We start from the raw sequence: 26707 nt of genomic DNA on the forward strand, positions 1-26707 counted from the left end.
TTCAGATCAATAAAATATAATTAGTTCAACTCCTAGTTAAACTACTCTGTGAAATTTTTGCCACAGATGGGGATCCCCAGCTTAATAATATTGTGGGTATTTAAACAGCCACATGTTTCCCAGTGTTTGATTTTTCCTATGGTTTAAGACAATGATTCAGATCAATTTTTTTTTTATCTAGAGATCTAAATGAAACCATAAGGAAGAGTTTAGCAAAGAGGAAAGAGGAACTGAGGCTTTAAACCTCTGCCCCTTCAGATGGAAAAAAGAGAAAGGAGGTAGATGATTCACCAATTCTTTGGATTTCCTTTGAAAAGAACAAGCTTATTTTCCCTAGTCAGATTTTCAGTAAATTAACTACTCTACTAGCAAAGTCTCTAGCAGCTCATCATTCAAAATTAGTGCTCTTGCAAAGAAAGTTCTCCACAGTTGCTGCTAGTGACTTATTCCAGCAAAGAGAGATTTGTTCAGAACTTGCCAGACTTGCAGAATAGCCTCCCCTAACCCAGATCTCAAGATGGTTCAGCCTCTTTACAGGCTGAGAACCCTTAAGAGCCAAAAAACCACATAGTTATTGGTCTAATATAAGGCTGCAGCTGTCACCAAGAAGACCACAGCTGCTATGTGCTCTGGGGAGTAGTAGAGTGCCAGGCCAAGGGAAGGATTAGGAAACAGGAGGGGGAGCTTTAATAATACCTGACTCAGCAGTTTTAGCCTAAAAAGAATTGAATAGACACTCAGCAGCAACAATGATTCATAATAGATTATGGGCAAAGTGCTACCAAGAAGGAAAAAATTCACTCCTTTCCTTATCAAGGAAAACCGGAATGAGTAGGATTATGTTGGAAGATCAAAATGGCAACAAAACAGATCAAAACATCAGGGAGAAAATTGACATGGTCTAGAATATTCCACCCTGTGTATCCTTAACCTCTACAAAGGAGTGAGGAGAGATGTCTCCTCCTTCTCTGTGATTTTGTAGCCCTCGTTTTCATTTATTTTCTGGGAATTGTTCTTTTCATTGGTATTGTTAGAAAGTTTATGTCGAATGATTTTCTGGCTTTGTTTACATCCCATTTCTTCTCTGTATCTTATTTGACCTTTCTTATAGAAGAGAAACTTCCCATTTCATGGGATGGAAGGGGAATTGAAGGGAGGAAGGGAAGGGAGGGAGGGAGGAAGGAGAATTTTTATTAAGTGCCTACTGTGTGCTTGGTAAATGCTTTACAAATATCTTATTTGATCCTCACAACACTGGAAAGTAGATATTATAATCCCCATTTTACAATTCAGGAAACTGGGGTGGCTAGGTGGCACAGTGGACAGAACACTGACCCTGGAGTCAGGAGTACCTGAGTTCAAATTTGATCTCAGACATTTAATAATTACCTAGCTGTGTGGCCTTGGGCAAGTCACTTAACCTCATTTGCCTTGCAAAAACCTATAAAAATGTTCTTTATTAATTTGTACAATTGAGAAAACTGAGGCAAACAGAAGCTAAATGAGTCATCCAGGGTCATGCCTCAAGGAGGTTAGGTGTGTCAGGGAATCCAAGGACAGCTCAACTGACTGAAATCTTGTACTAGTACTTTGAAGAAGTCAGAGTTGGTCCCAAGCAATGTCAACACTCTCCAGATGTTTTGATACCCTAGAGCTGTGATGGTCACCTCACTGGCACCCATAATGTCCTTAGGGAACTCCAAATTCACTCAAAAATGGGTAATGTGACATGTCCATTGAAGCCTGGTCCTTGTGCAGGATGTCTAGGTAAATGTTAGAAAAGTCCTTCATTGTCCTTTTGGGACTTTCCACCTTCATTCTTTCCTGTTACTTCAACCTAGTATCCTATGTTCTGGGTGGAGAGGTCCTAGAAATGGTTGATGAAGTCCTATTGCCACTCTCCCTGTCATTTTCTGATGGTAATCCAAAGGAATCCAGCTTCTGAGAAGTCAATACCCAAGTCAATTCTCAAGTATATTCAGACCAAATGGTGATCTTCTCCAATAATGAAGTGAATAATTTGTACTTTTGTTTTACAAGGCAATGGGGTTAAGTGGCTTGCCCAAGGCCACACAGCTAGGTAATTATTAAGTGTCTGAGACTGGATTTGAACTCAGGTACTCCTGACTCCAGGGCCAGTGCTCTATCCACTGCACCACCTAGCTGCCCTTAATTTGTACCTTTATTTGAAAATGGTTCAGTTTCTTGTGGTTTTATTCTTGCCTTGTTGCTTTGGTTCATTCTTAAAAGAGGGATGGCACTGGCCCATTGGGTCATCTAGAACTGGCTAATTAATGGAATCTGGCTAATTAATCTGGGTCCATCTATGTTTGGAGGAAGGCACAAATGATGATTTGTTTCCAGAATGTCCCTCATCTCTATTTTCTTCATAATTCTAAATAACCAAGAAGCACAATATTCGGTCATTTCTGGGTGCTTTCATACCTTTTATGACTTAAAGACCTGCACAACCTCTGCTCCCTTAACGACTGTCCTTTTAACCCAAAGTCAAAGCATCTCTTTCTTTCATGCTAAGAAATTGGATGAAGAATTCCCTATGAATCCTCAACACCATCCAAGCTATCTTCTCTCTATACGCCATCAGATACTGATTTCAGGATGCTGCCAGCAGGGAATGGATGAGACTCTTCATGCATCATCTGAATTTCTCTGCATCTACTCCCTACCATTCCTGCATTCCTTTGGTAGCCTGCTCTAATCAGGACTCAAAGTTCCTCACTTGGTAGGAAGGCTCCTCCTGGAGAGGGACTTTAACTTTCCAAATGAAGTCTGCAAAGCTAGCCCTTTATGACACAATACTACCACAGGATCAATCACCTATCAAGCAATAAGCATTTATTAATTGCCTACTATTTGCTAGACACCATGCTAGAAGCTGGGGGGGGGGTACAAATACAGAAAAAATATATAAAGAGAATAAATAGAAGGCAAATGGAGGAGAGCACTAGCATTTTGGAGAGATCATTAAAAGTTACATCTAGAAGATGATATCTGAAAAAAGAAGGGAATTGAATGAGGTAGAAGTGAGACAAGTACATTTCAGATATAGGAGACAAGCAATGTAAAGAAGGAGATGGAGGATCCTGCCTGAGGATCACTGGTTCTTTTGTTTGACATGGATTCCATGGTATTGATTGCCAGAGATGGCGCTAGTTCTGGACTACAAATTGCCAGAACACTCCTTACCTCAAATCCAATTCATCCTTCTCCCATCATGAGGGTTAAACTCTCTAACCATCTTCTGTTAAATGAAATAAGGGACTTCATTTTTAAACATTTAATTTTATCTTTACAATACATGAAAATCCACCTCTTCTTCCTCCTCCAATTAAAAAAAAGAAAAACTAAACATGATTCCTACACTGACTGGATCTAAAATTGTATGTCTAAATCTGTACTCTATCGGGAGTGTGCAAAATGTTTCAGCATTGAGTCCTTTGGAATTGTTGTTGATCATTATGCTAATTGGAGTTCTTAAGTCTTTGAAAATTGACTATTTTTGCAATATTGTTACTGTATAAATTGTTCTCTTGGTGCTGTTCACTTTACTTTGCAACTGTTCATAAAAATCAAAAAGGGGACAATAGTTTTTAATCAATTCCATCATAAGTATCACTTGGAGAATGCTGGAATATATCACAGTTTCAGACCATTTACATTTGCTTTTTCTTCAGATGGATATATAATAATCTATATTTTAAATCCCTCCAATGTATCTATAATATGACCTACATCTTGCACAGTGTCATCATTCCTGGGTACCTTCAAAACAGATGGTCTCAAAAATGCATCAGTTTCAACCCTGAACACCAGTTTTCTAATATGAACTTTTAAAAATGCAATAATTTCATATGATTTCAAAATAAACAAGACTTCCATGACACTTTGATTTGACATATAATAGTGGAACAGCTATTTTAAAATCACTTGTTTGGCCTATAAAATTCAAATCAACAAATCTTACTGCTCAATCGTAACCTGGGGAGAATATATATAAAAAAGAAAAAATCTATATTGGATCCCTATAATACCACAGCATCCAGAAAAAAATATACATATACCAGATGATGCCCCTCTCAAGCAAGGGACCCTAAAAGCTACCCTCAGATTCAAAGGAACACTTGGATCAGCATCTTTTCATGAACCCCTATTGATATTTCCCTTTTATAAGACAAGAACAAAAAAATTCAAAAGACATTTAATTAAAATGCAATCAAATAAATGGTAATATAAATTGCTTTATATTCAAATGGGTAAACTTTCCCATAGTTGTAATGCCACAGTAGAGAATACTTGTAGAAGAGGCAACAATAAATATGGGAAAGGGAACACACATGTAGCCAGAAAGCAGGTATAGAAAAGGAAAGATGTGTAGAAAGCATGTATAGTGAATCCAAGAGGGTGAGGGAACACACAGGTTGGACTAATCCCACTCCTGGGCGGATCCTTGTCAATCCACACCACATCTGTGACAGTCCTAATAGGAATGTTTTTTGGTCTCTAGAACTGATTCTTTCCATTTGCCCATACAGCTGGTGATATCCTCTGCTTTCTCTATTGAGCTGGGAAATATATATTAGGCAGGCAGTGTAATTCTGTGGAAAGCATACTGTCTCTGGAGTCACAGGATCTAGATTAAAATCCCATAGGTGATGCTTAACATCCCTGGACCTCAACTTATTCATCTTTAAATGCAATAGAATGTCCATAAGTTTCCTTCTAGCTCCAAATATGGTCTTATATGATCTCTCCTCTGCAGGTGAGAGTGCCAGCTATTTCTGCACTTTTGTGAGTCAAACCTACCACCTAGTAAGTATAATCTTTATGGTCAGCTTTATTTTTGAACTACTTTGCTTTGGAGACTATTCCCTTGAGCCCATCCTTGCTATTTGGACAGGGGTAAGACAATTCCTTTTAACTTCGACAGTGCCACTTATTGGCAACTAGACCTAGCCATGAAGATTATACTGGAACTTCCCTTTAGTAAGATTAAAAGAGGTAAGTGGAGCTGGTGAATTCTGTTCCTCATATCTGTAGTTACACTATATTGTCTTCCATAAAAAAACCTCTTTTTAGGGGAAAGCAAAGAGAATGCTGAGAAATATATTTGACAATTTCAAAACAATTATCAGTATAAACACTAAACCTGAAAATCCAGATGTTTAAAAGATATTGATTTTGCTATTTTTCAAATTAACTTTGCTAAAGTAATTTAATATTGATGTTGTAGTATTTAATAAAAAATGTTTGTGATTATGACAGATATAAGCATGACTTGATCTGGATTTAAAAAGACCATGTTGTAAGTAGGTGGGAAAATCACTTGAAAAGTCAGCTACATTATAATTGTATTTCTTGAATAAATGCATGTTTATGACATTTCTAACAAAAATTCTGAGAAAACCCCAAATGTGTCCAGAGTTGGATATCACTGAAACTAAGAAACAACAAAAATTGAATATTTTGCTGTTTTTGTCATGGATAGTCAATTGTGCTTATAGTTTTAATGTCCAGCATTCCTGGTATAAATCCAATCTATCATAGCATCTGATCTTCGTGATATATTGCTAGTATTTAATTTTTGCATGAATATTCCTTAGGGATATAGTTTTCCTGTTTTGATTCTCCCTAGTTTAGGCATCAAAACTCTATTTCTCACTTAGAATTTGGTAGGCCTACTTCTTTACTATTTTTCCCAATAATTTATATAGCATTTGAATCATTCTTTAAATAGTAGAATCTGTTTATAAATCCATTTAGTCTTGGGTTTTGTTCTGTTTTTATTTTGTCATTTCCTGCCTTTGGGAACTCTATCACATGATGGCTTTATTTCAACTGGAGATAAAAATAAAGTGGATCTGGTTGCTTCTCCCTGAGCTTCCATTTAAAGATATCACCCTTGGAAATCTCATTCCCCACCCAGGTACTTTGCTGGACTTCATCATCTCCTGAAACTCATTCTTTTAAAATGAAATCCACTCAAACTCACTTCTGCTCTGGACCCCCTACTTTTGGGACTCCTCCCTCCCTCCGATTGGAGAGGGTGCAGCATGGACTTTGGAGGGCTCCTTCCTGGTCCTTTTCCATTTAAGGAGGGCACCCAGGGAATTCTCCTATTTCCCACCCAGATAGATTTCTGGACTCTTCAAAATGTAAGATGACAGCACCTTGGAAACTCCTATCAGCTTAATGACTTAACTTCATCATGCCCTTCCCCACCCACTACCCTCACTGTTCAGCTTCTGTGTTTTGTCTCCCTTTGGACATGAAACTTTTGTATACACAGAACTTAGGACAAAATCTGGCACAAAGAAGACACTCAAAAAATATTGACTCCGACTCTGACTCTTTTATTAAACTTTCACAGAAAAAAACCTTCCACAGAATCATAGGTATGTTTAACATGGCAGCTAATTAGGCATAGTCCATATGTAAAAATGAAGCAAGGGATGGTTCATTTTAATAGCATCTTCTCTTGATCTTTCACTTTTTGTATTCTTTTTTCTTGATTCCTGATCATTGAAGACATGGCTGAAAAGGTAATAAAACACAAGTGAGTTTGGGCTGAGCAAAAGCAAAGGAGGTTTCAAACTTTTAAATGCTGTTTAAAATTAGAACTATAACTACCAATTTTGGAACAAAAAGCAAACTGCACCAACCATGCCCTCAAGTCATCTTTAAGGCAAATTTGCTGGGTATGAGGTAAAGGGATACCTGGGGTTCTAGGCATAGGGCTTCAAGGTGAGGCCAGGCTCAAGAGGAGCTCTTTTGGGGTTCCTGAAGGAGTGTGGAAAGAATCTGGCATAGTCAGACAAATTATTCTTGCTGATTAGCTGCAAAGTTCAGTTGTTTCTATGCCACTGTAGGAATCCAAATTCTGTCAGCAACCTCAAAATTTCAGTGCCCTGGTGCAAAACACCATTCACTCTGCCCTAGTCACAGCTCTACTAAAAAAGTCAACTTAAAGAATATGACAACTACATTATGGCTTCCAACTTCATGACCCTACTACAATTGCTCCCTATAGATAATCCAAGTTCCTAATTGTTAAATTTGATAGCTTCATCTTAAATCTCTCTAGAGCATCACCCACTATTACTGCCCTGCTTCCCTTGATTTTCCCATCCTGCTCTTTTCAAGTCTCCTTCTCTTGGGCATTCTTTCTACCTTATGTTGGACTAGGGGCCTCTGAGCTATTTTCATGTTTTGGCATCTCTGGCACTCACTATGGGTGTGATTTCATGTAAGTCAACCTCCTTTCGCCTTAGTTTGTTATCCTGTAAAAGGATAGTTCAGTTTTAGATCTATGATCTATGACACAATCATAGTTTTTAAGTCAGTAAGACTACCAAAGCCAACATGGAAAACAACAGCATCTCATATTTATAAAGGCCTTTTGATCTTACATGGGGCTATTTCCTCACATGCCCTCTTCAGAGCCAGGTCCTTTCTCAGTTTTTCTTCGGACACCTGTCATATTTCTCATCAGAATATCAGCCCTGGAGGGCAGGGACTGCCTCCATTCAGTCTTTGGATCCCCAGTTGCTGGCATAATGCCTGGAGACATTATGTCACCATGTGCCACTAAGAAAGGTTAAATTGAACTGAATTGTCCAAACTGTATACTGCAATGCACAAATCGACCTGCCAGCTACCAAGCCCCTCCTGTGCTAGATACTAGGCTTACAAAGAACAAGAAGGAAACAATCACAAATTGCTTATGTCCTTGGTCCTGATGGAGAACAGAGGAGAGTGTGAAAAGACAACCTACTCAGAGCATTGGTCCTGCTAATGGTTGGTCAGTAGGATAATTTTTGTTTTGAAAGTCTTTAAAAACATTTCTTTAAATTGGAAATCAAGTAAATGTTCTTCAATTGGGAAATGGATTAGCAAACTGTGGTATATGTATGTCATGGAACACTATTGTTTTATTAGAAAGCAGGAGGGATGGGACTTCAGGGAAGCCTGGAGGGATTTGCATGAACTGATGCTGAGTGAGATGAGCAGAACCAGAAAAATATTGTACACCCTAACAGCAACATGGGAGTGATGTTCAACCTTGAAGGACTTGCTCATTCTATCAGTGCAACAATCGGGAACAATTTTGGGCTGTCTGCAAAGGAGAGTGCCATCTGTATCCAGATAAGGAGCTGTGGAGTTTGAACAAAGTGCAAGGACTATTCCCTTTAATTTAGAAAAAAAAACCAGATAGCTTATTGTCTGATCTTGTTACCTCTGAGACTTCTCTTCCCTTCTCTAAGGATATGATTTCTCTCTCATCACACCCAATTTGGATCAAGGTACAACGTGGAAACAAAGTAAAGACTGACAGATTGCTTTCCATGGGGAGGTGGGGGGAGGGAAGTAAGATGGGGGGGAAATTGTAAAACTCAAATAATATCTTTAATAAAAATAAAAAAAATAAAAAACGTTCCTTTAAAAAAAAAGAAAAAAACACATTTCTTTAACAATTTCATTTTTCTTTCCCAATTTCTCACTGTATTAAGCAAACAGTACTCTCTTTTCCTGTGCTGCAATTAGGGAAGCAGCTCTCAGGATTTAGGCAGCTTGCCTACAAGGTTGATTTAGGACTTGGGTTCTGTCTTCTTTTCTCACATCCTTCCCATACTTAATACTTATGAATACCCATTAGAAGGGCTTTTTGGAGAGAAACATGCCAATTTTCTTAAGAGCCCAGGAGGAGCTTCCAACAGCATTCAGTACCTTGGTTTTTCATTTGTAAATCTTCTACCAGATTTTGTAAACTTTCCAGTCTGTTCTGTAGCTTCCTACATGTTTTTCCAGTTGTTTCTACTGGTTGATTCTGAGAAACTAACAACAACAACAAAATTTAAACACAAAATTAGAATTGATTACAAAAAATCCATTCATAGCCAACTGTTTTCCTTGGAAAATACTCAAAAAAGGGCTAGACATCTTTAAAGGTTGTGAACCTACAGGATATGGTGTTGCTGAGGCTGGTGAATCTTTGAGCTCTAAAGTTCTGAGCTGCAGGACACTAAGTCAATTGGGCATCTGCACTAAGTCTGACTGATGAGTCAGTGGGAGGGGGAGACCACCAGGTTGCCTAAAGAGCGTCTAACTTAACTAGGTTGGAAATGAGCAGGATAAAGTTTCCGTGTTTATTGGGATCAGGCCTTTGAGTAGTCAGTGACTTTCAAGTCTGTGTGAGAATGGGGAGTCCCAGTCTTAAAAACTAACAAGCAAACAAATGAATCTTTCAAATACAAAGAAATACAAATAAAACCAAAGAAATGTGTTTTGTTGCTTAAAAAAAATTCAATTCACTATATGTATACTGGGGTGAGGGAAATACTTAAAATTTAATGTAAGACCCCCTCACTACAACTACAAGTTTTTAATATCAAGCCTGAGTGACCTGGACATGGGTTATGTTCTGGGGAAAAATGAGTCCTAATTTTGATATGTTAAAGTTCCTTGATGGGGTATAATTTGATGCAGGTATTGTTAACACTTCCATATTGTGTGACTTAAGGTCAGGAGATGAGTGGTACTTGGTGGTGGAACAGTGCAGTGCTGCCACCTGAAATGAAAGGAAACAGTGCTGAATGCGGGAAAATGAGATGGATACTAGAATAATAGGTACAAATCTACCATAAGAAAGTCATGGAGGGGCAGCTAGGTGGTGCAGTGGATAGAGCAACAACCCTGGAGTCAGGAGGACCTGAGTTCCAATCCGGCGTCAGACACTTCATAATTACCTGTGTGGCCTTGGGCAAGCCACTTAACCCTATTGCCTTGCAGAAAGAAAGAAAGAAAGAAAGAAAGAAAGAAAGAAAGAAAGAAAGAAAGAAAGAAAGAAAGAAAGGAAGGAAGGAAGGAAGGAAGGAAGGAAGGAAGGAAGGAAGGAAGGAAGGAAGGAAGGAAGGAAGGAAGGAAGGAAGGAAGGAAGAAAAAGAAAGTCATGGCAAAAGCCAGAGAGGGACAGAAACTAGTATAACCCTCTTAGACATGAATGCTAAACTGCATTAACTTCTAACAGATATCTGATGACGAAAATGGAGATCCAGAAACAATTAGAAAAGGAAGTGACCTTGGAGAGCAGGCTGATCTTCAAGGCTGGCTCCCACTCCACAAGAACTTCCATGTCTCTTTTGATAGGAGGACGAGACAAGAATAATAGGGGAATTCACAGAGATGTGGGAAAGGGATTTGACAAGGACATTCTGTCCTTTTGAAAGGACACAACTGAGACACTAGTAAGTGTATTTGGGACTTAGTAATGTCAACTCGGGAAGTATTTTTCTAGTGGAGTCTATGTCTGGCTCTGATTAACATTTTTATAAAGGTCTTTAATAAAAACATAGCCTATTTATCAAATATGTGGAAGCAATAAAGATAGAAATGATCACTAGCACACTAGATGATATGGGTAGCCCCAAGGCATTCTCCTTTTTCATTTCTCTTCCTTTCTTAAAGAAGCCAACGCTCACTGTCTTCCTCTTCACACCAATTCCTGAAGCAACCGAGGCAACTTAAACATATATTTAGGTATTTATTCAAATCTTCTAGTTCTTCAGTCTACTGAAATCTAAAGATAACTGTTCCATACCACTGGAGCCACATACAAGGATGGTCACATGCTCAATCCCACTATCTTTCCGTGATCTCTCTTTATTTTATTTATATAAATTTATATAAATTATGTATTTATTTATAGAAATCAATCATTCCATTTGTAACTATGCCATATTCCTCCAATGCCTATTTTTCATTTTCACCATGACCTCTAGAATTTATCCATTCCATAGTTCTTTACTACACAAAATTCCACCCCCAGTCTCTTCTCCTTATCTGGAGCCTCATATCACCCCTTGCCCATTGTACATTTCTAACAGTAGGCATCTTAAACTTTAACATATCAAAACTGGAACTCATTTTTCCCAAGAATGAACCTCTCCCAAACTTCTCTAGTGCTGGATTTGAGGACCACTATCTTTCCAGTCTTCTAGATTTGTAACTTCTCACTTAACTCTCACTTGACTACATAATGATAGGTTGTCAAGTCTTGTTGTTATTCTCTCACATATACCCCCTTCTCCTCACACAGCTATGACCAGGCCCTCATCAAAGTTCACCTGGATGATTGCAAATGGCCTCCATGTTGATCTCCTTCCCTCAGGTCTCAAACCACTCTGATGCAGTCTTCACACCACTACTAGGCACCAAATTAAATTGGTTTTCCTTCTTCCCTCCCTTCCTTTCCTCCCTCTCTCCCTTCCTTCCTTCCCTTCTTTTCTTCCTTTCCCTTTTCTTTCTTTGTACATGATTCCAATATGGGTAGATGAGGGGAATGCTGTAGATATTATTTAGCTAGTTTTAGCAAAGCATAAAGTGTCTCATAGAGAAGATGGAGAGAAATGTCCTAGACTACAGGAGAGTGTGACAGATTCAGGATTGGCTGAATGGTTAAATCCAAAGAGTAGTCATGACTAGCTTAATGTCAGCTTGGAGGGAGGGCTCCAGTGGTGGGCCCCAATATTAGCAGACTAGATACGTGAATTCTCACATTTGAAGCAAATAGAAAGTTGCATGGTAAATGATAGAGTCAGAATTCAAAAAGATAAGAGGCACATCAGAACATTGAGCTAAACTGATTAAAATGAAATTTAATTGGGATACAAATGCATTGTTGGTGGAGTTGTGAACTGGTTCAGTCATTCTGGAGAGCAAACTGGAACTATGCCCAAAGAGCAATAAAACTGATCATACTCTTTGATCAGCAATACAAAAATTAGGTCTATATCCCAAAGAATAAAAATGAGAAAAGTCTCACATGTTCAAAAATATTTGTAACAGCTCTTTTTGCAGTGGCAAAGAATTGGGAATTAAGGGGATGCCTATCAATTGGGGAATGGTTGAACAAGTTATGGTATATGGATGTTATGGAATACTATTGTTCTGGAAGAAATCACGAGAATTAAGAATTTAGAAAAGCATGGAAACAAATACATAAACTGATGCTGAGTGAAGGGAGCAGAATCAGGAGAACATTGTACATATTAACAACAATACTGTGAATTGATTGACTAGGATAGATGCAGCATCTCTCAGCAGTTCAGAGATCAAAGGCAATCCTGGAAAACCTGTTATAGATAGTATGAGCCATATTCAGAGCAAAAACACCACCTCATCTGAGTGTATACTATCTTCACTATTTTAAAACTTCTTTTATGTTTTTCCTTCCTATCTCTTGTTTTTTTCCTTCTCCCCTTGGTTCTAATTCCTCATTCACAACATGACTATTATGTAAATATGTTTGACACAAAAGTACATGAACAACTTTTACAGGACTCTTTGCCACCATGGGGAGGGTACAGGGAGGTAGAGTGGTAGAAAAAAGTGTAACTCATAAATTTGCAAATGGATGAATGTCAAGAAACTACCATTGCATGTAATTGGAAAAATAAAATAAAATTTCTATTAAAAATGAAATTTAAATGGAATAAATGTGGTCTTATTTTTGAGATTCATATGATCAACTTCTCAAGCACAGCAGTAGGGAAGCATGGAAAGACAGCAGTTCACTTGGAGTACTGCATTCAGACACATTTGAAGGACAGTAATAAGCTGGAACCCATCCAGAGGAGGGCAGCCTGAGGTGTTGGGGATGGTGGCGGGGAGGGGTTAGGTGGAATACCCAGCTCCCTCATAACTGCCCCAGAAAACCTCTGAAGCTCACAGCACACATAATAATGATAAGGAAATGTCATAATGATAAGGAAGGAAGGGAGGAGGGGAGGGAGGAAAACCAATTTAGTCACTCTAGGTGACTGTTTCTACTGTGGAACTGTACAAAAATTCAGCCCAAGGACAATGATAAAAGTGAGTACAGAGATGGGACATGTGTGGCCTGGAAGACCCGAGCATGGAGAATAGTGAAGCCTTGCTGGTGGTACAGGAGGCACCTGGCCCAGAGTCTTAGGGCTCAGCAAGTCAGAAAGGGCCCTGAACACCCAGGGCTCTGACCCTCAATAATTCAAGGAGAAGGTCAGAGCAAGAACCCAAGGGGTCCAGGGTAGACCAAACAAAATACAAACAGGATAAATGAGAAGTCATCCCAGAGGGAAGATCTTAGGATTAAGAGAGATCAGGAAAGGCTTCTTTGAGCACATTTGAGAAATGTCATAAAGGTAGAATTGACAGGAATTGGCAACTACAGGCCTATCTTGCTTTACTGTACTTTGCAGATAGTGTGTTTTTTACAAATTGAAGATCTGTAGCATCCCTGAGAACAAGTCTACTAGCACCATTTTCCCTATAGCATGTGCTCACCACATTTTGGAATTCCCACAGTATTCCAAACTTATTCTTTGATGTCATTGTTTTAGGGCACCATGAACCACACCAATTTAAGATGATGAATGCAATGTATGTGTTCTGACTGCTCCACTCCAGGTAGTTCCTGTTTCTGTTTCTGTCTCTATTCTCAGGTCTCCCTTGTCTCTGAGACACACAATATTGAAAGTAGGCCAACCTGGAGTTACTAGGCGGTGCAGTGGATAGAACACTGACCCTGGAGTCAGGAGGACCTGAGTTCAATTCCAGCCTCAGACACTTAATAATTACCTAGCTGTGTGGCCTTGGGCAAGTCACTTAACCTTATTGCCTCTCAAAAAACTAAAAAAAAAAAAGTAAGCCAACCAGTAACATTACAATGGTCTCTGAGTTTTCAAAGGAAAGAAAGTGTTAATTGATGCAACAAACTCTGCTGTTGTTATATTTTAAGAAATTGCTACCAGCCACCCCCACCTTCAACCACCACCATCCTGAACAGTTAGCAGGCATCAGTTTCAAGGTGAGACCCTCCACCAGCAGAAAGGGTAAGGTTCTCTACAGGTTCAGATGATGGTTAAGGTATTTAGCAATAAAGTAGCTTTTAAATAAGGTAGGATGAGAGAAAGTGAGGAATTGAGGATGACACCCAAGTGTCACTTGGGTGACTCAAACTGGTGGTGATACCCTCAATATTAAGAGGGAGGTTAAAAAACGGGAAGGGTTGGGAGAAGGATAATGAGTTCAGTTTTATACATGTTGAATTAAAGATGTCTACAGGACATCTAGTTCACAATATCCCATAGGCAACTGAAAATGAGAGACTTGAGGTCAAGAAAGAGGTTAGGGCTGGTAAGTAGATATGAAAATCATCTTCATAGAAATAAAAGAGATGAGGAGAAACAACAAAGGAAGAAACAGGAAAACATTCAGAACAGGGAAGAAGCAGTAGCTAGATCTTGATTTTGGCATCCTTTTTCTTTTAGATTCAATAAATGAACTGGTAATTAAAAACGAGACTTTTTGACAAAGTTGTATAATAATCTACATTGACATAATGTGCTAAGATTTAGAATGGTTGTAAGAACTGGGACTGAAGGACACTGACTTTAAAAGGATGGCAAAAATATTTAAACAAGAGAAAAATTCTAAACTATTGGCTTGGGGGGGAATCAAATCACCTGATTAATATATGTAAATTATATATTCTGCTTTTAAAAAAAAGAAAACCAAAAAGGGCTTTCATCAAATCATAGAGCACCAGAATTTATTTTAAATGAATTATTTTGCTTAAGTAAAGCTAAGATCATATGAAATCTCTATGTGAAAATATTGAGTCATTCCCTGTAATAGAAAGAAACCAGCAAGGTCTCTCAACTCCATTGGGGCACCCATACCTTTAACATCAGATGTAAGGGAGAGTTTAGCAGCTCTGTAGTCTGATTTGGAAGACAGAGAATCTTCGGCTGAGCTGGTCAAGTGGGAGTGTGCCGGAGTCCTCTCTGTTGTAGTCTTTGGCTCCTGGGAGAACTTTTTAGGGGAGGTGCCATAGCGACTCCCAACTGCCGTAATCGAAGGACTTACTACAACACAAGCAAAATAGGAACCCATGGGATTGATGAAACAATATACAAACTTGAAACAAAAGTCTTTATCATCTTCTACACAACATTTCCCCTTCCCCTTCTTGGCCTTTACCTTGTTTTCACATTCCATTTCTCAAACTCATTCACTAACAGCAACCATAGAATGCCAAGAAAATGGCACCATCTGAGCCCAGATTGGTGTTTCCCCCTTTTCTGGAGTGTTCTCTGGGAAAAAGACCAGCTTACCTCTTTGGAAATGATTTTTGTCATGGTTGTTTTGGAGTCATTTCAGTCATGTCCAACTCTTTATGTCCCCTGGGCAAAGACACTGGAGTGATTTGCCATTTCCTTCTCTGGATCATTTTACAGATGAGGAAACTGAGATAAAAATGGGGAAGTGATTTCACCAGACTGCCACAGCTAAGGAGTGTCTGAGGCCCAGATTTGAACTTATAAAGATGAGTCTTCCTGATTCCAATTCCAGCACTCTATTCTCTACACCACCTAGCCTAGTGGAATGATAATTAGAATCTTTGTAGCTGAGGATTCTGTACAGTCCATATAACATACAGTTTCACTGTTACTCTAATATGGAGTTAGTTTGTAAGATAAACTTCTTTGCAACAAATTTTTTAATTCAGACAGCAAGAATAACAATATTACTTTTGATTTAAAAAAACACTATATGAAAAGAGGGGCAGTTAGGTGGATAGAAAAGAGCGCTAGGTCTGGAGTCAGGAAGACTCATCTTCCTGAGTTCAAATCCGACCTCAAACACTAGCTCTAGCTATGTGATCCTGGGCAAGTCATTTAACCTTGTCTGTCTCAGTTTTCTCAGCTATTAAATGAAATGGAGAAGAAATTGGCAAACCATCCCTATACCTTTGCTAAGAAAACTCCTAGAGGGATCATGAAGAGTCAGACATAAATGAAACTATTAAACAACAACAAAATTAAAAGAATACTGCACATGCCCTGCTCTTTTGGTAATACCATGGTGCCATCTCATATCCTGCTAGAATGACAGCACTTGCTTATAATATCCATTGTATGTGCTTAATTCCTCTTAATGATACTATCTATGAAGTAGGGCAACTAAATGATGGTAGGGTATAGAGCACCAGCCCTGGAATCAGGAGGACCTGAGTTCAAATCTGCCCTCAGACATCCACATATAAGTTATTCAACCCTGATTGCTCCACATCCAGGGCCATCTCCAGTCATCCTGTCTCATATTTCACCACTGGACCCAGATGGCTCTGAAGGAGGAGGACAGATTAGTGATTTATCATAGCTCCCCCCTACCCAATCTAATTCATGTGCTTGTCATAGCATCACTTCCCTGATATCATGTTCTTCTTTGAGAATAAAGGACAAATATCATCATCTATTAAGGGTCTAACCCTAAGGTTTCCAAACATTTTCAAAATGTTGGAGATATATATATATATATATATATATATATATATATATATATATATTATTTAAAAATTTTTTTTTCAGTATCAACTTACTCCATACATCACTCAACATGAATATTTCAATATTATTAGGAAGAGAAAAAAGATTAAATATGAAACTGTGAACTAATGATGTGTACATTTTACAAATGTATATTACTTTTTTTTTTTACTTTTTAAACTGTTTAAAGTTTCTTATTATGAATGCAATATCAACAAATATGGACATTCCCAGGTAAAAAGAAGTGAAAAAGATCTGATCATTTCCTTTATTATATCCAGGCTCCTCTGCTTAAGGCTCCTATTTCATACAACAGGGTCCTGCCTCATTTGGCTGTGTCCTCTCTAGCTTCCTGTACTCTCTTCAAGTTATTGTTTGATGAATTTCTTTATGCTTTTTCCTTGAATTAGTATTAACAACAGAACAGTTCCCCAAAGAATTGTAACAAATAGGCATAATTACATGAAACAAATGCAGACACATCAAAAAGCATGTCTCATTTTCCACCTCTCATTAAATACTCATTTGCTAAGAAGCAGGAAGATTCAACATTGACTGAAGCCATGGCTGAGCATTACACTGCTCATGGTTCCTCAATCTTTCCAAGTTCCTCAATCTTTCTATTGTATAAATTGTTCTTTTGATTCTGCTCATTTCTCTCATTCACATATAAGTCTGATCAAATTTCTCAGAACCTATCTTTTTAATAATTTCTTTGGTTCAGCAATAGCCCTTTGGTATTCACATCCTATAATTGGTTGGTCATTTCCTTGTTAGAACAAAAGTGCTATTATCAATATTTTTTAAACATCATCAGACTTTTCCTTCAGTCTCTGACTGCTTTGGGTACTTTAGAGGTGGCCTTTAGTTGTTTTGGGTTATAAATCCTTCAATTAGGTAGGTGTACTCCTAAACAGTTTATGCATTTCATCATTATTATGAATGGTCTTTCTCTTCTATTTCTTCCTTTCTGGTTTTGTTGATAGTTTATAAAAAGACTTTTGACTTTTTAGCTGATTTTATGTTCACTTTGGTGAAGCTACTATTTTAATTATTTTTAATTGAATAATTAGGGTTGGGTATGGGATGCAAACTGCTAGAAAGATGTATCCAACCACAAAGCTCGTGTTCTGTTGAATTTATGCAATGCCTCCCACTGAAAGAACTGCTCCCAAATTAAGTAAACCATTTTTAGCAGCTGCAAAAATGATCATTTGGTTTCTTTTTTCCTGTTATCTCAATTTTTGATCTTGTCATTTTGTTAAAACATGATAGCATTTTTAGAACTGTATCAAATAATAGTGATGACAAAATAGTCTTCCTTTACTCCTATATTATTGGAAAAACCTTTAGCAATTTCTCCATCACAACTTTTAGTTTTAGATAGAAACTGTTCAGCTCAACCAGGAAAGGTCCATATATTTTATTTTGTCAAAAACTTTTTCTGCATCAATTATGTGATTAAAGAAAATATTTTGATACATATATTTTATGAAACTCATAGCTTTTGCAATATTGACTCAACCTTGTATTCCTGGTACAAATAAAATCTCATCATACCCATCTTTTAAATACAATGATGTAACTTTTTGCTAATATTTTATCTGACATGTTAATTTTTTTAAGAAGATTTTAATTTCATTTTTATCCTTTATTTCTTCTAGCCCCTCTTGAGTGCTTGGGGCTATACTTTTTTCTGAGACACTACTTGTGGAGCTTGTCTTATTTCAGGTTTATTCATTGAATAATTTATTTTTTTAAATGATAATTCTTTTCATTTGCAAAACCAATTTTATTGGAATATGATTGGGCAAAATAATTTATAAGCTTTTTTTCATTTCCTCTTCATCTGTTGTAAATTTTCCTTTTTAAATTTAAGTTATTTTAGTTTTTGCTCTTTTATGAATCAAATTAGTCAATAATATGACTATTTCCTGAGTTTGTTTTTAAAAGCTTGATTTATCAATTTCTTGTTTTCAATGTTATTTCTGCTTTAATTTTCAGAATTATCATTTTGTGTTTCACTGGGCTGTTTGTTGCTCTTCTAATTTATTTATTTTTTTTAGTTGCAGGCTCATGTTAGTCTGTTTTTTCTTTCTTTTGTTGATGAAAGCATTTAGATAGAGAAATTTTCCCCTTATAACTGCTTTGGCTGAACCCCCTAAATTTTGGTATTTTGTCTATTTTTTTATTAGCAAAACTATCTTTTATTTTCAGGATTTGGTTTTTTTGGCATATATGTTCTTTAGGGTTGTATTATTTATTCTTCATTTAATTTGAATCCTTTTTTAAAATGCCCTTTATCATAATTTTTAGTGAATCATGGTTGGCATGAATATTACTGCCTTTCAGAATGTTTGACTTTTTTTATTTCAGTATACATGGTCATTTTTTTAAAGATGTCAAACAGATGAAAAATATGCCTTTTTCTACATATTATACATTATTCCATATATACTGTATATATTAAACTTTATTAAAATTCTATTCTGGTTCTTAGCCCCTTTCCTTAAGGTGGTCAGATATTTTCTCCAAAAGACATATTTTTAGGTCAGTTGTTCTAATAAGAAGAATCCATTACATTCTTTTTCAGTCTTTTGAATTTGTCCTATTATTTGTTGTCTCAAGGAGTCATGAATTCTGTCTGATCCATTCTAATTTTTTAGGGAAGCTGTTATTTGTTTAATGCTATGTACCGCTTGAGGGCAGCTAGGTGGTGCAGTGGATAGAGCACCGGCCCTGGAGTCAGGAGTCCCTGACAAATCCAGCCTCAAAAACTTAATAATTACCTAGCTGTGTGGCCTTGGGCAAGCCACTTAACCCCATTACCTTGAAAAAACCTAAAAAAAAAATGTTATGTACCACTTGGAGTAAGCTTTTTATCTTTTATTCTCCCTTCAAGCCCTTATTCTAGAATTTTTTTTCCTTTTTCTTTCCTCTAATACTCTCATCTAATTAACTAAAAAAAAAACCCAAACCCCAAACTCCAGTTTCATTTATTGCAGGAATTCTTGTGGACATTATGGCCATGCTGTATATTTGTTTGATGTATTGATTGCAGATGTTGCAGAATTATTTTTCTCTTCTGAATTCATATCCAACAATGGTGTCTTCTTTTTGTTTGGTTGGTTTTTTGTACCAGATCCAGATTCTTTGTACTTCTGGAGGGACAGCAGGGTCTTATTTGGTTCTCATCTCTATTGTATGGGGTCCAGTATATTTTTCAAGCCACTACAGGAATGGTATAGGCTAATACACTACAAACTTTCAGCACCCTAAGCGGTATGTCCTAAGGTATAGTCTGTCTGTCCTCCCAATCCACCTAACACCTGGTTTAAAGCTTGGATGATACAACTTCTCAGTGAATTCTGGTTGGAGCTGCTGCCTCAACATGCCGGTGGAGAGGGGTCAATTGGTTTAAAGTCATAGAACTGTAGGCTTGACTTGGCCAGTGCTCTCTGCCCTGATACACAGATGCAGGCCTTTTGCTCCCAGTTCATAGCTTTCAATTCTGTTTTTTAAGGAGTCTACTACTTGGGCCATGTTTTTCATCTTTTGTTCTAAGCTAGGTACTCTTTCCATTTTTTTCCAGAAAATTTTAATTTCATTTTTATCTTTTACTTAATTTCTTCTAGCCCCTTTTGAGTGATTGGGGCTATATATATTTTCAAGACACTTTTATTTATTGTGGAGCTAGTTTTATTCCAGGTTTATTCATTGGGCTTCTCCTTACCCACAGCAAATTATTCTATTTGGAGTCTTTCTGTTTAGTCAGATCTCTAGCATCAATTCCTGGATTTGGACTTTGTGTGTCTTGAATGAGGAAAGGCCCTTTGGTCTCACTGGTTTCCTGCCTCCTGGTAGCCCTTGGGAGGGTCTCCATCTTGGACCCACTGATGCCATTGCTAAATATTAAAGGGCTTGGCCTTTGTTCAGTCTTCTAAGAAGGGCTTCCCCTGGTAGGCATGGACTGTCTAGGCTCCTCCTCAGAAAGTCATCTACTAAGACCTTGCTTTGTCCCCGTTGCAGTTCTTAGGGGCTTCAGGCCTCTTGCCAATACATGCACATAGGAGCTACCTTGCCTGCTTGTTGAGTGGATTATTTGTTTTTTTTGGGTGGGGGAGGTGGGAAGGTTGTTGTTCCCTATGGTGATTCTGACAGGTTATGGTCAGGATGCTACTGGTTTGTATGTCCTGGCCAATCAGGGTTTGTGCTTTGTGCAGGCCTGACCAAAGCTTTGAGTAGGTCATCTTTCAGCACAGCCTGTTCTCCATTAGATCTAAGGGCATAAACCGCTTGAGATTACTTTATTCTTGGTCTTTATAAGCCTAGCATCCAGCAGAGTGACAGGCACAGGTGGGGCGTGGCAGCTAATGGGTTGGTTTGTATGTCTGTCATCTACAATTTGGCCAATTCAGTTCAATTCAACCTTTCTTTTTTTTTCAATTCAACCTTTCTTAATGGCACATGGTAGCTATTGCTGTTGGACACTGATAATGTTTGTCCTTCATTTTTTTTTAGGTTTTTTGCAAGGAAAATGGGGTTAAGTGGCTTGCCCAAGGCCACACAGCTAGATAATTATTAAGTGTCTGAGGCTGGATTTGAATCCAGGTACTCCTGACTGCAGGGCCGGTGCTTTATCCACTGCGCCACCTAGCTGCCCCCGTCCTTCATTTTCAAAGAAGACCACAACATCAGGGAGGTGACACCATGACAAGCATGTGAATTGGATTTGAGTGAGGGACCACTGTGCTAAGTCACCAATCTCAATTTTTCCTCCAGAGCCTTCTGGGTCCAGTGGTCTGATATCACTCAGTATGACTGGAGATGGCCCTGGATGTGAGGCAATTAGGGTTAGTGACTTGCTCAAAGTCCCATAGCTAGTAAGAGTAAAATGTCCAGATTCAAATTCCCATCCTCCTGACTCCAAGGCCAGTATCCACTGCACTATCTAGTTGTCCTGGCACTATGCCAGCAACTGGGGATCCAAAAAACAAATGGAGGCAGTCTCTACTCTCCAGGGCAGACATTCTGTTGAGAAATATTGCAGGTCCCCAGAGAAAAACTGACAAAGATGTTCATGAATGGGGTGGCTAGGTGGTGTAATTAATAAAGCACCAGCCTTGGAGTCAGGAGTACCTAAGTTCAAATCCAACCTCAGACACTTAATAATTACCTAGCTGTGTGGCCTTGGGCAAATCACTTAACCCCACTTGCCTTGCAAAAACCTAAAAAAAAAAAAAAAGACGCTCATGAACTAATGACATATGTCCTTTATGCTTAATGAGATTAGCTCTCAATATCTTGTAGCTCTTGTCCTGAGCTGGCAGCTAGTCATCTTTAAGGGTATCTTGTCTAACCCTAACCTCAAGACTAAGCATCTTCAGAAACATTCGCAAGAGTACCGCTGGAAGCTGATTCTTGACCATTTTCCATTTCACTTTGATTGGTTTTTAGGTTTTGACCAGTTGCCTGGATGCTGGATAAAAATCTCCTTCCTTCTTAAGGGCAGGTTTTTATTGGAGATCTCTCATTTTCATACCACTTAGTTTTCTCCTTTTGCTTTGTCTCCCAGAGAGACATATCTTGTAACAAAGAGAAAGGAAATCAATAAACCAATCAGCACATTGAAGCCAGGCTCCACACTTGAGGCTTCCCACCTGTGATAGGGAGACAGTGCCTATTCCTTTCTCTCCTTTAGGGCTAAACTTCTTATTAATTGTCTGGGAGTCTTCATTGTCCATTGTTGTAGTGACCCTTTCCACTTTGTTGGTGTAAGCATTATATCTTTTGTCTTCTTGGCTCTGCTTTTTTCACTTTGCTTCCTAGCCTTCCCTAATTCATTCTATTCAAAGTTCCTTACAATCTAGTCCTATGGCATTACATTCACAGACCATGACTTGTTTAGCCATTACCCAATTAAGGCAGAATTGTTGGTTCACTGCTACCACTGCTGAAAATATTTTGGTAAATACAGTGACCTTCATGATTGTGTGAGAAATCATGGAGTGCTTGGTTTCCATAGGATGTGAGAGGATGCTGTTAGGATTCCACAGCTCTCTGTTGGCACAATATATTACAAAGACAGGGTCTCTGGGCTATAGATTAGGTTAAAAGATACAAGTCTATGTGCAGGAATGTGGAATGAAGACAAAAGGAAAAACAAAAGAATTGTCCCTAACCAATCACCAAACTGGAAGAGTCCTTCTAGCCCAACTTGAAGAAACCAGAGTTGAGATTAGGCCAAAGTTAGGTTGGACAGGTCCCATTCCACCTAGTGTCTCTGACCTTTCACCAGTATGCCTGCTTAATTAGCTTCAGGCATATTAACTTGCCTACTTCTTGTGATGGTTAAGGTTCATCATCATAACATGCCTTGTATCACCAGGGATAGGAACATATATCAATTAGATTGTACCCCTGACCTATCATGACTCAGAAGGGAGAGGGGAAAGGCATTCAAAACCACATATAAAATCAGACATTGTCATAATTTTGGACTCTCCTCATTAGGGGGGAATGGCCGTTTCCTTCAGGAAACATTAAATAAAAGAATCCTTCTGTTGCTCCAGGCTAAGTTTCATTATTAGGAGCCAAGTGACCCCATTTTGGAAAAAGAGAGTTATGGGCTTCATGTCTAACAATGACTAATTTTTACTAATTATTTAGAAATTAACTAGGGCAAAAGTGGAGGGGGCAGAGCTAAGATGGCAACAAGAAGGGTTTGAGTCTTAGGAGCTCTCTGATAAAACTCATAAGCTAAGGACTCTAACTAAACTTTCGAGAGACAGAACCCACAAAGGGACCCAGAGAGGCAGTTCTCCTACTCAAAGTAACCTGGAAAAGAGCAGAAAGGCTCTGCATCCCCGGGTTGGAGGGGCGGCCCGCCAGAGGGGTGGCCCGCCAGAGCCAAAGAACTTCAGCCTCCTGGAGGCAGCCCCAGGGTGCTGGGAGTCACAGCTCACAGCATCAGGGGAGTCTCCTGAGCTACACCCCAGGGAGCACCGGGCACAAAGTGGGGGAACAGTGGGGGACCTCTGCCAGAGTGAGCACATGGAGCCCAGCCCTCAGAGCACACAGAGAGCAGCTTGGTCTTTCAGCAGCCCAGAGCTGGAAACAGAAGCAGGTGGAGCTGTTAAGCAGGAGCCCCCAGGGCATGAGCCCATTGAGCTGAGGGAGGGGAGTGAAGAGAGAGAGACTGCCAAGCTCTGCCCTCTGCCCCTGGAACAGGACTCTGGGGCTCTGACCACATTCAGATCCTGATGGCAGTCTAAGCCCCCCCATAGAACAGCAGGGCCCCCCCCACCTCAGCCCCATGGCAGAGGGGGGTGCTTATGGTCATTCACAGACCAGGAGGGAGGACAGAGCCTCACACACTGAGACCCTAGTGGGAGTGTCCCAAAAGCTCAGAAAGCACCCCCAAAACCAGGCCCAGGCTGGGAAAATGAGCAAGCAGAGAAACAAAAGGAAGACTATTGAGAAATATTTTGCAAATGAGTCCAAGAAGGATCAAAATACTCAGTCTGAAAATGAGGAAGCACAAGCTCCTGCATCTAAAGACTCCAAGGAAAACAGAAATTGGGCTCAGGCTATGACAGAGCTCAAAAAAAGACTTTGAAAATCAAATGAGGGAGTTGGAAGAAAAACTGGGAAAAGAAAGGAGAGAGATGCAGGAAAAACATGAAAATGAAGTCAGCAGCTTAGTCAAGGAAATCCAAAAAAATACTGAAGAAAATAGCATGCTAAAAACCAGCTTAGGTCAAATGGATAAAACAGTTCAAAAGTTATTGAGAAGAATGCCTTAAAAAGCAAAATTGGCCAGATGGAGAAAGAGATAAGAAAACTCTCTGAGGAGAAGAAATCCTTCAGACAAAGAATAGAATTCAGGGAGATTAATGAATTTACCAGAAATCAGGAATCAATACTTCAAAACCAAAAAAATGAAAAATTAGAAGAAAATGTGAAATATCTCACTGAAAAAACAACTGATATGGAAAAGAGACTTAGGAAAGATAATTTAAAAATTATTGGAATACCTGAAAGTCGTGATCAGGAAAAGAGCCTTGACATCATTTTCAAAGAATTGCTACAGGAAAATTGCCCTGATATTGTAGAAGCAGAGGGCAAAATAGAAATGGAGAGAGTCCACAGATCCCCCCGAGAAAGAGATCCCAAAAAACCAACTCCTAGGAATATTATAGCCAAGTTCCAGAACTCCCAAGTCAAAGAAAAAATATTACAAGCAGCCAGAAGGACACAGTTCAAATATCGTGGAGCTGCAGTCAGGATCACACAGGACTTACCAGAAACTACATTGGAAGCTTGTAGGGCTTGGAATACAATATACCGGAAGGCAAAAGAGCTTAGAATGCAGCCAAGAATGAACTACCCAGCAAGGCTGAATGTCCTCTTCCAGGGAAAAAGATGGACTTTCAATGAACCAGGGGAATTTCAAATGTTCCTTTTGGAATGGCCAGAGCTGAACAGAAGGTTTGATCATCAGATATAGGACTCAGGTGAAGCATGGAGATTGGAGGAGAGGGGGGAAATATGAGGGACTTAATGAGGATGAACTGCATGTATTCCTGCATAGAAAAATGACACTGATAATACTCATATGAACCTTCTCAGTCAATAGAGCAGGTAGAGGGAGCTTTTATAGTTGAAGCACAGGAAAAAGCTGAATTCGAAGATAAAATATGGTGTAAAAATGGAGTCAATAGAAAAAAAGGGAAATGGAATGGGAGAAAGAAAAAGGAGAGGGGGAATAGTCCAAGATATTTCACATAATAAGAATTTTTTATTACAATGAGCTATTGCAATGATATGGAAGGGGGGAGGCAAGGGGGAATATGGGAACCTTTGCTCTCATCAGAGGTGGCTAGGAGAGGAAACAGCATATATACTCAATGGAGTATAGACATCTGGAGTAAGAAGGAGGGGGGAGCAGGGGGGAAGGGGTGGGGATGTGAATAAAGGAGGAGAGGATGGACCATGGTGGGAGAGTGGTCAGATATAACACACTTTCTTTTTTACTTCTTGCAAGGGGCTGGGATTGGAAGGCCTGTCCAGGACCATAAGGCCAGGTGGATTCTGGGCCTAAGGGGTGGTATGGGGGCTTGGGGCCTCTTGGCCCCAGGGCTAGGGATCTGTCTGCTGCACCACTCAGAGACCTTACAGTAGAGTTAGAGTGAAAGGAGAGAGAAAATATAGTACATGGTAGTGGAGAAATAAGAAAGGAGGGAGTTGTGATTAGCAATGGCAACGTTGGAAAAATATGGAAGTAACTTTTGTGATGGACTTATCATAAAGAATGTGATCCACCTGTGACAGAGTTATACGTGTTGGAACAAAGACTGAAGCACATTTTTTGTTATTATTACTTGGGGGAGGGTGCAGGGCAAGTGGGGCTGGATGGCCTGCCTGGAGCCACATAGCAGGGTAATCTTTGAGTGTCTGAGGCCGGATTTGGACCCGGGTACTCCTGGCTCAAGGGCCAATGCTCTGTCTTCCACCCAGCCACCCCTACTATTATTGCTATTTTATTTTATTTTGGGTCTTTTTTTCTTCTTTTTGGTTTTTGCAGGGCAGTGGGGATCGGGTGGCTTGAATGTCACATGGCTGGGTGATTGTTGAGTTTACGAGGCTGGATGTGGGCTCGGGTGCTCTTGGCTCCAGGGCCGGTGCTTTGTCCATTGCGCCACCTGGCCATACCTACAATTATTACTATTTTTTTTCATTTTAATTTTTTTCCTCTCCCCTTTACTTTTTTTGCCCAAGCAAGTCTATCTATATTCATGGGGGGGAGGAGTATTTGGTTTACTTGTAAACAAGAATATTTTATTAATGTAAAAAAACATTTGTACAAAATGAGAATAAAAAAATACTAGACTGTCGAAATTAACTAGGGCAAAACAAGTATTTTGAATGAAAACATTTTAATAAGTTCTGACTAAATTTGACTTCATTTGACCTTATATGGGAATTTTGTAAAAAAGGACTTCTGAATATTTATAGGGCACATAAACAAGTATAAGCAAAAGAATAAAATCTCTCTTCTTCCTGCCAAAGTCTCCAACTAATTAAGATGTCAACCTGACGGCTGGCTCATGTACCCAGGAACTATGAGTCAGAGATGAAGGAGACTGGATACCTTTCCTCCCCTCTCCAACTCAAGAAGCCACTAGACTGTGGTCTGAAGAGGCGACATCTATGTCCCTGCTCTGGAAAATGCCTAGGTAACAAACAGTCCCTGCCACAGAACCTTGGACTTGCTATCTATCTTACTAAGGAGTAGGGATAAGTGTGGGTGAAGGGACTTC

At 39.0% G+C, this 26707-nt stretch overlaps 1 protein-coding gene across 11 annotated transcripts in view; it reads right to left on the bottom strand.

The window, feature by feature from the left end:
* Window positions 1-6350: 6350 nt before the first annotated feature.
* CCDC158 (coiled-coil domain containing 158) overlaps window positions 6351-26707 on the bottom strand; it is a 112788-nt gene continuing 92431 nt past the window's right edge. For 10 of the 11 annotated variants that reach the window (XM_074228494.1, XM_074228497.1, XM_074228496.1 and 7 more), the window contains 3 exons: window positions 14736-14921; window positions 8746-8853; window positions 6351-6552 (listed from right to left, as the gene is read on the bottom strand). In XM_074228494.1, coding sequence (XP_074084595.1) covers window positions 6476-6552; window positions 8746-8853; window positions 14736-14921 — 371 coding nt within the window. In that variant the 3' untranslated portion in view covers window positions 6351-6475. The remainder of the gene's footprint in view (window positions 6553-8745; window positions 8854-14735; window positions 14922-26707) is intronic. The other variant, XM_074228491.1, reaches the window with a different exon arrangement.

The sequence above is a fragment of the Macrotis lagotis genome, chromosome 3 (genome assembly GCF_037893015.1).
Source record: "Macrotis lagotis isolate mMagLag1 chromosome 3, bilby.v1.9.chrom.fasta, whole genome shotgun sequence".
In the NCBI taxonomy this organism is placed as follows: Eukaryota; Metazoa; Chordata; class Mammalia; order Peramelemorphia; family Peramelidae; genus Macrotis; species Macrotis lagotis.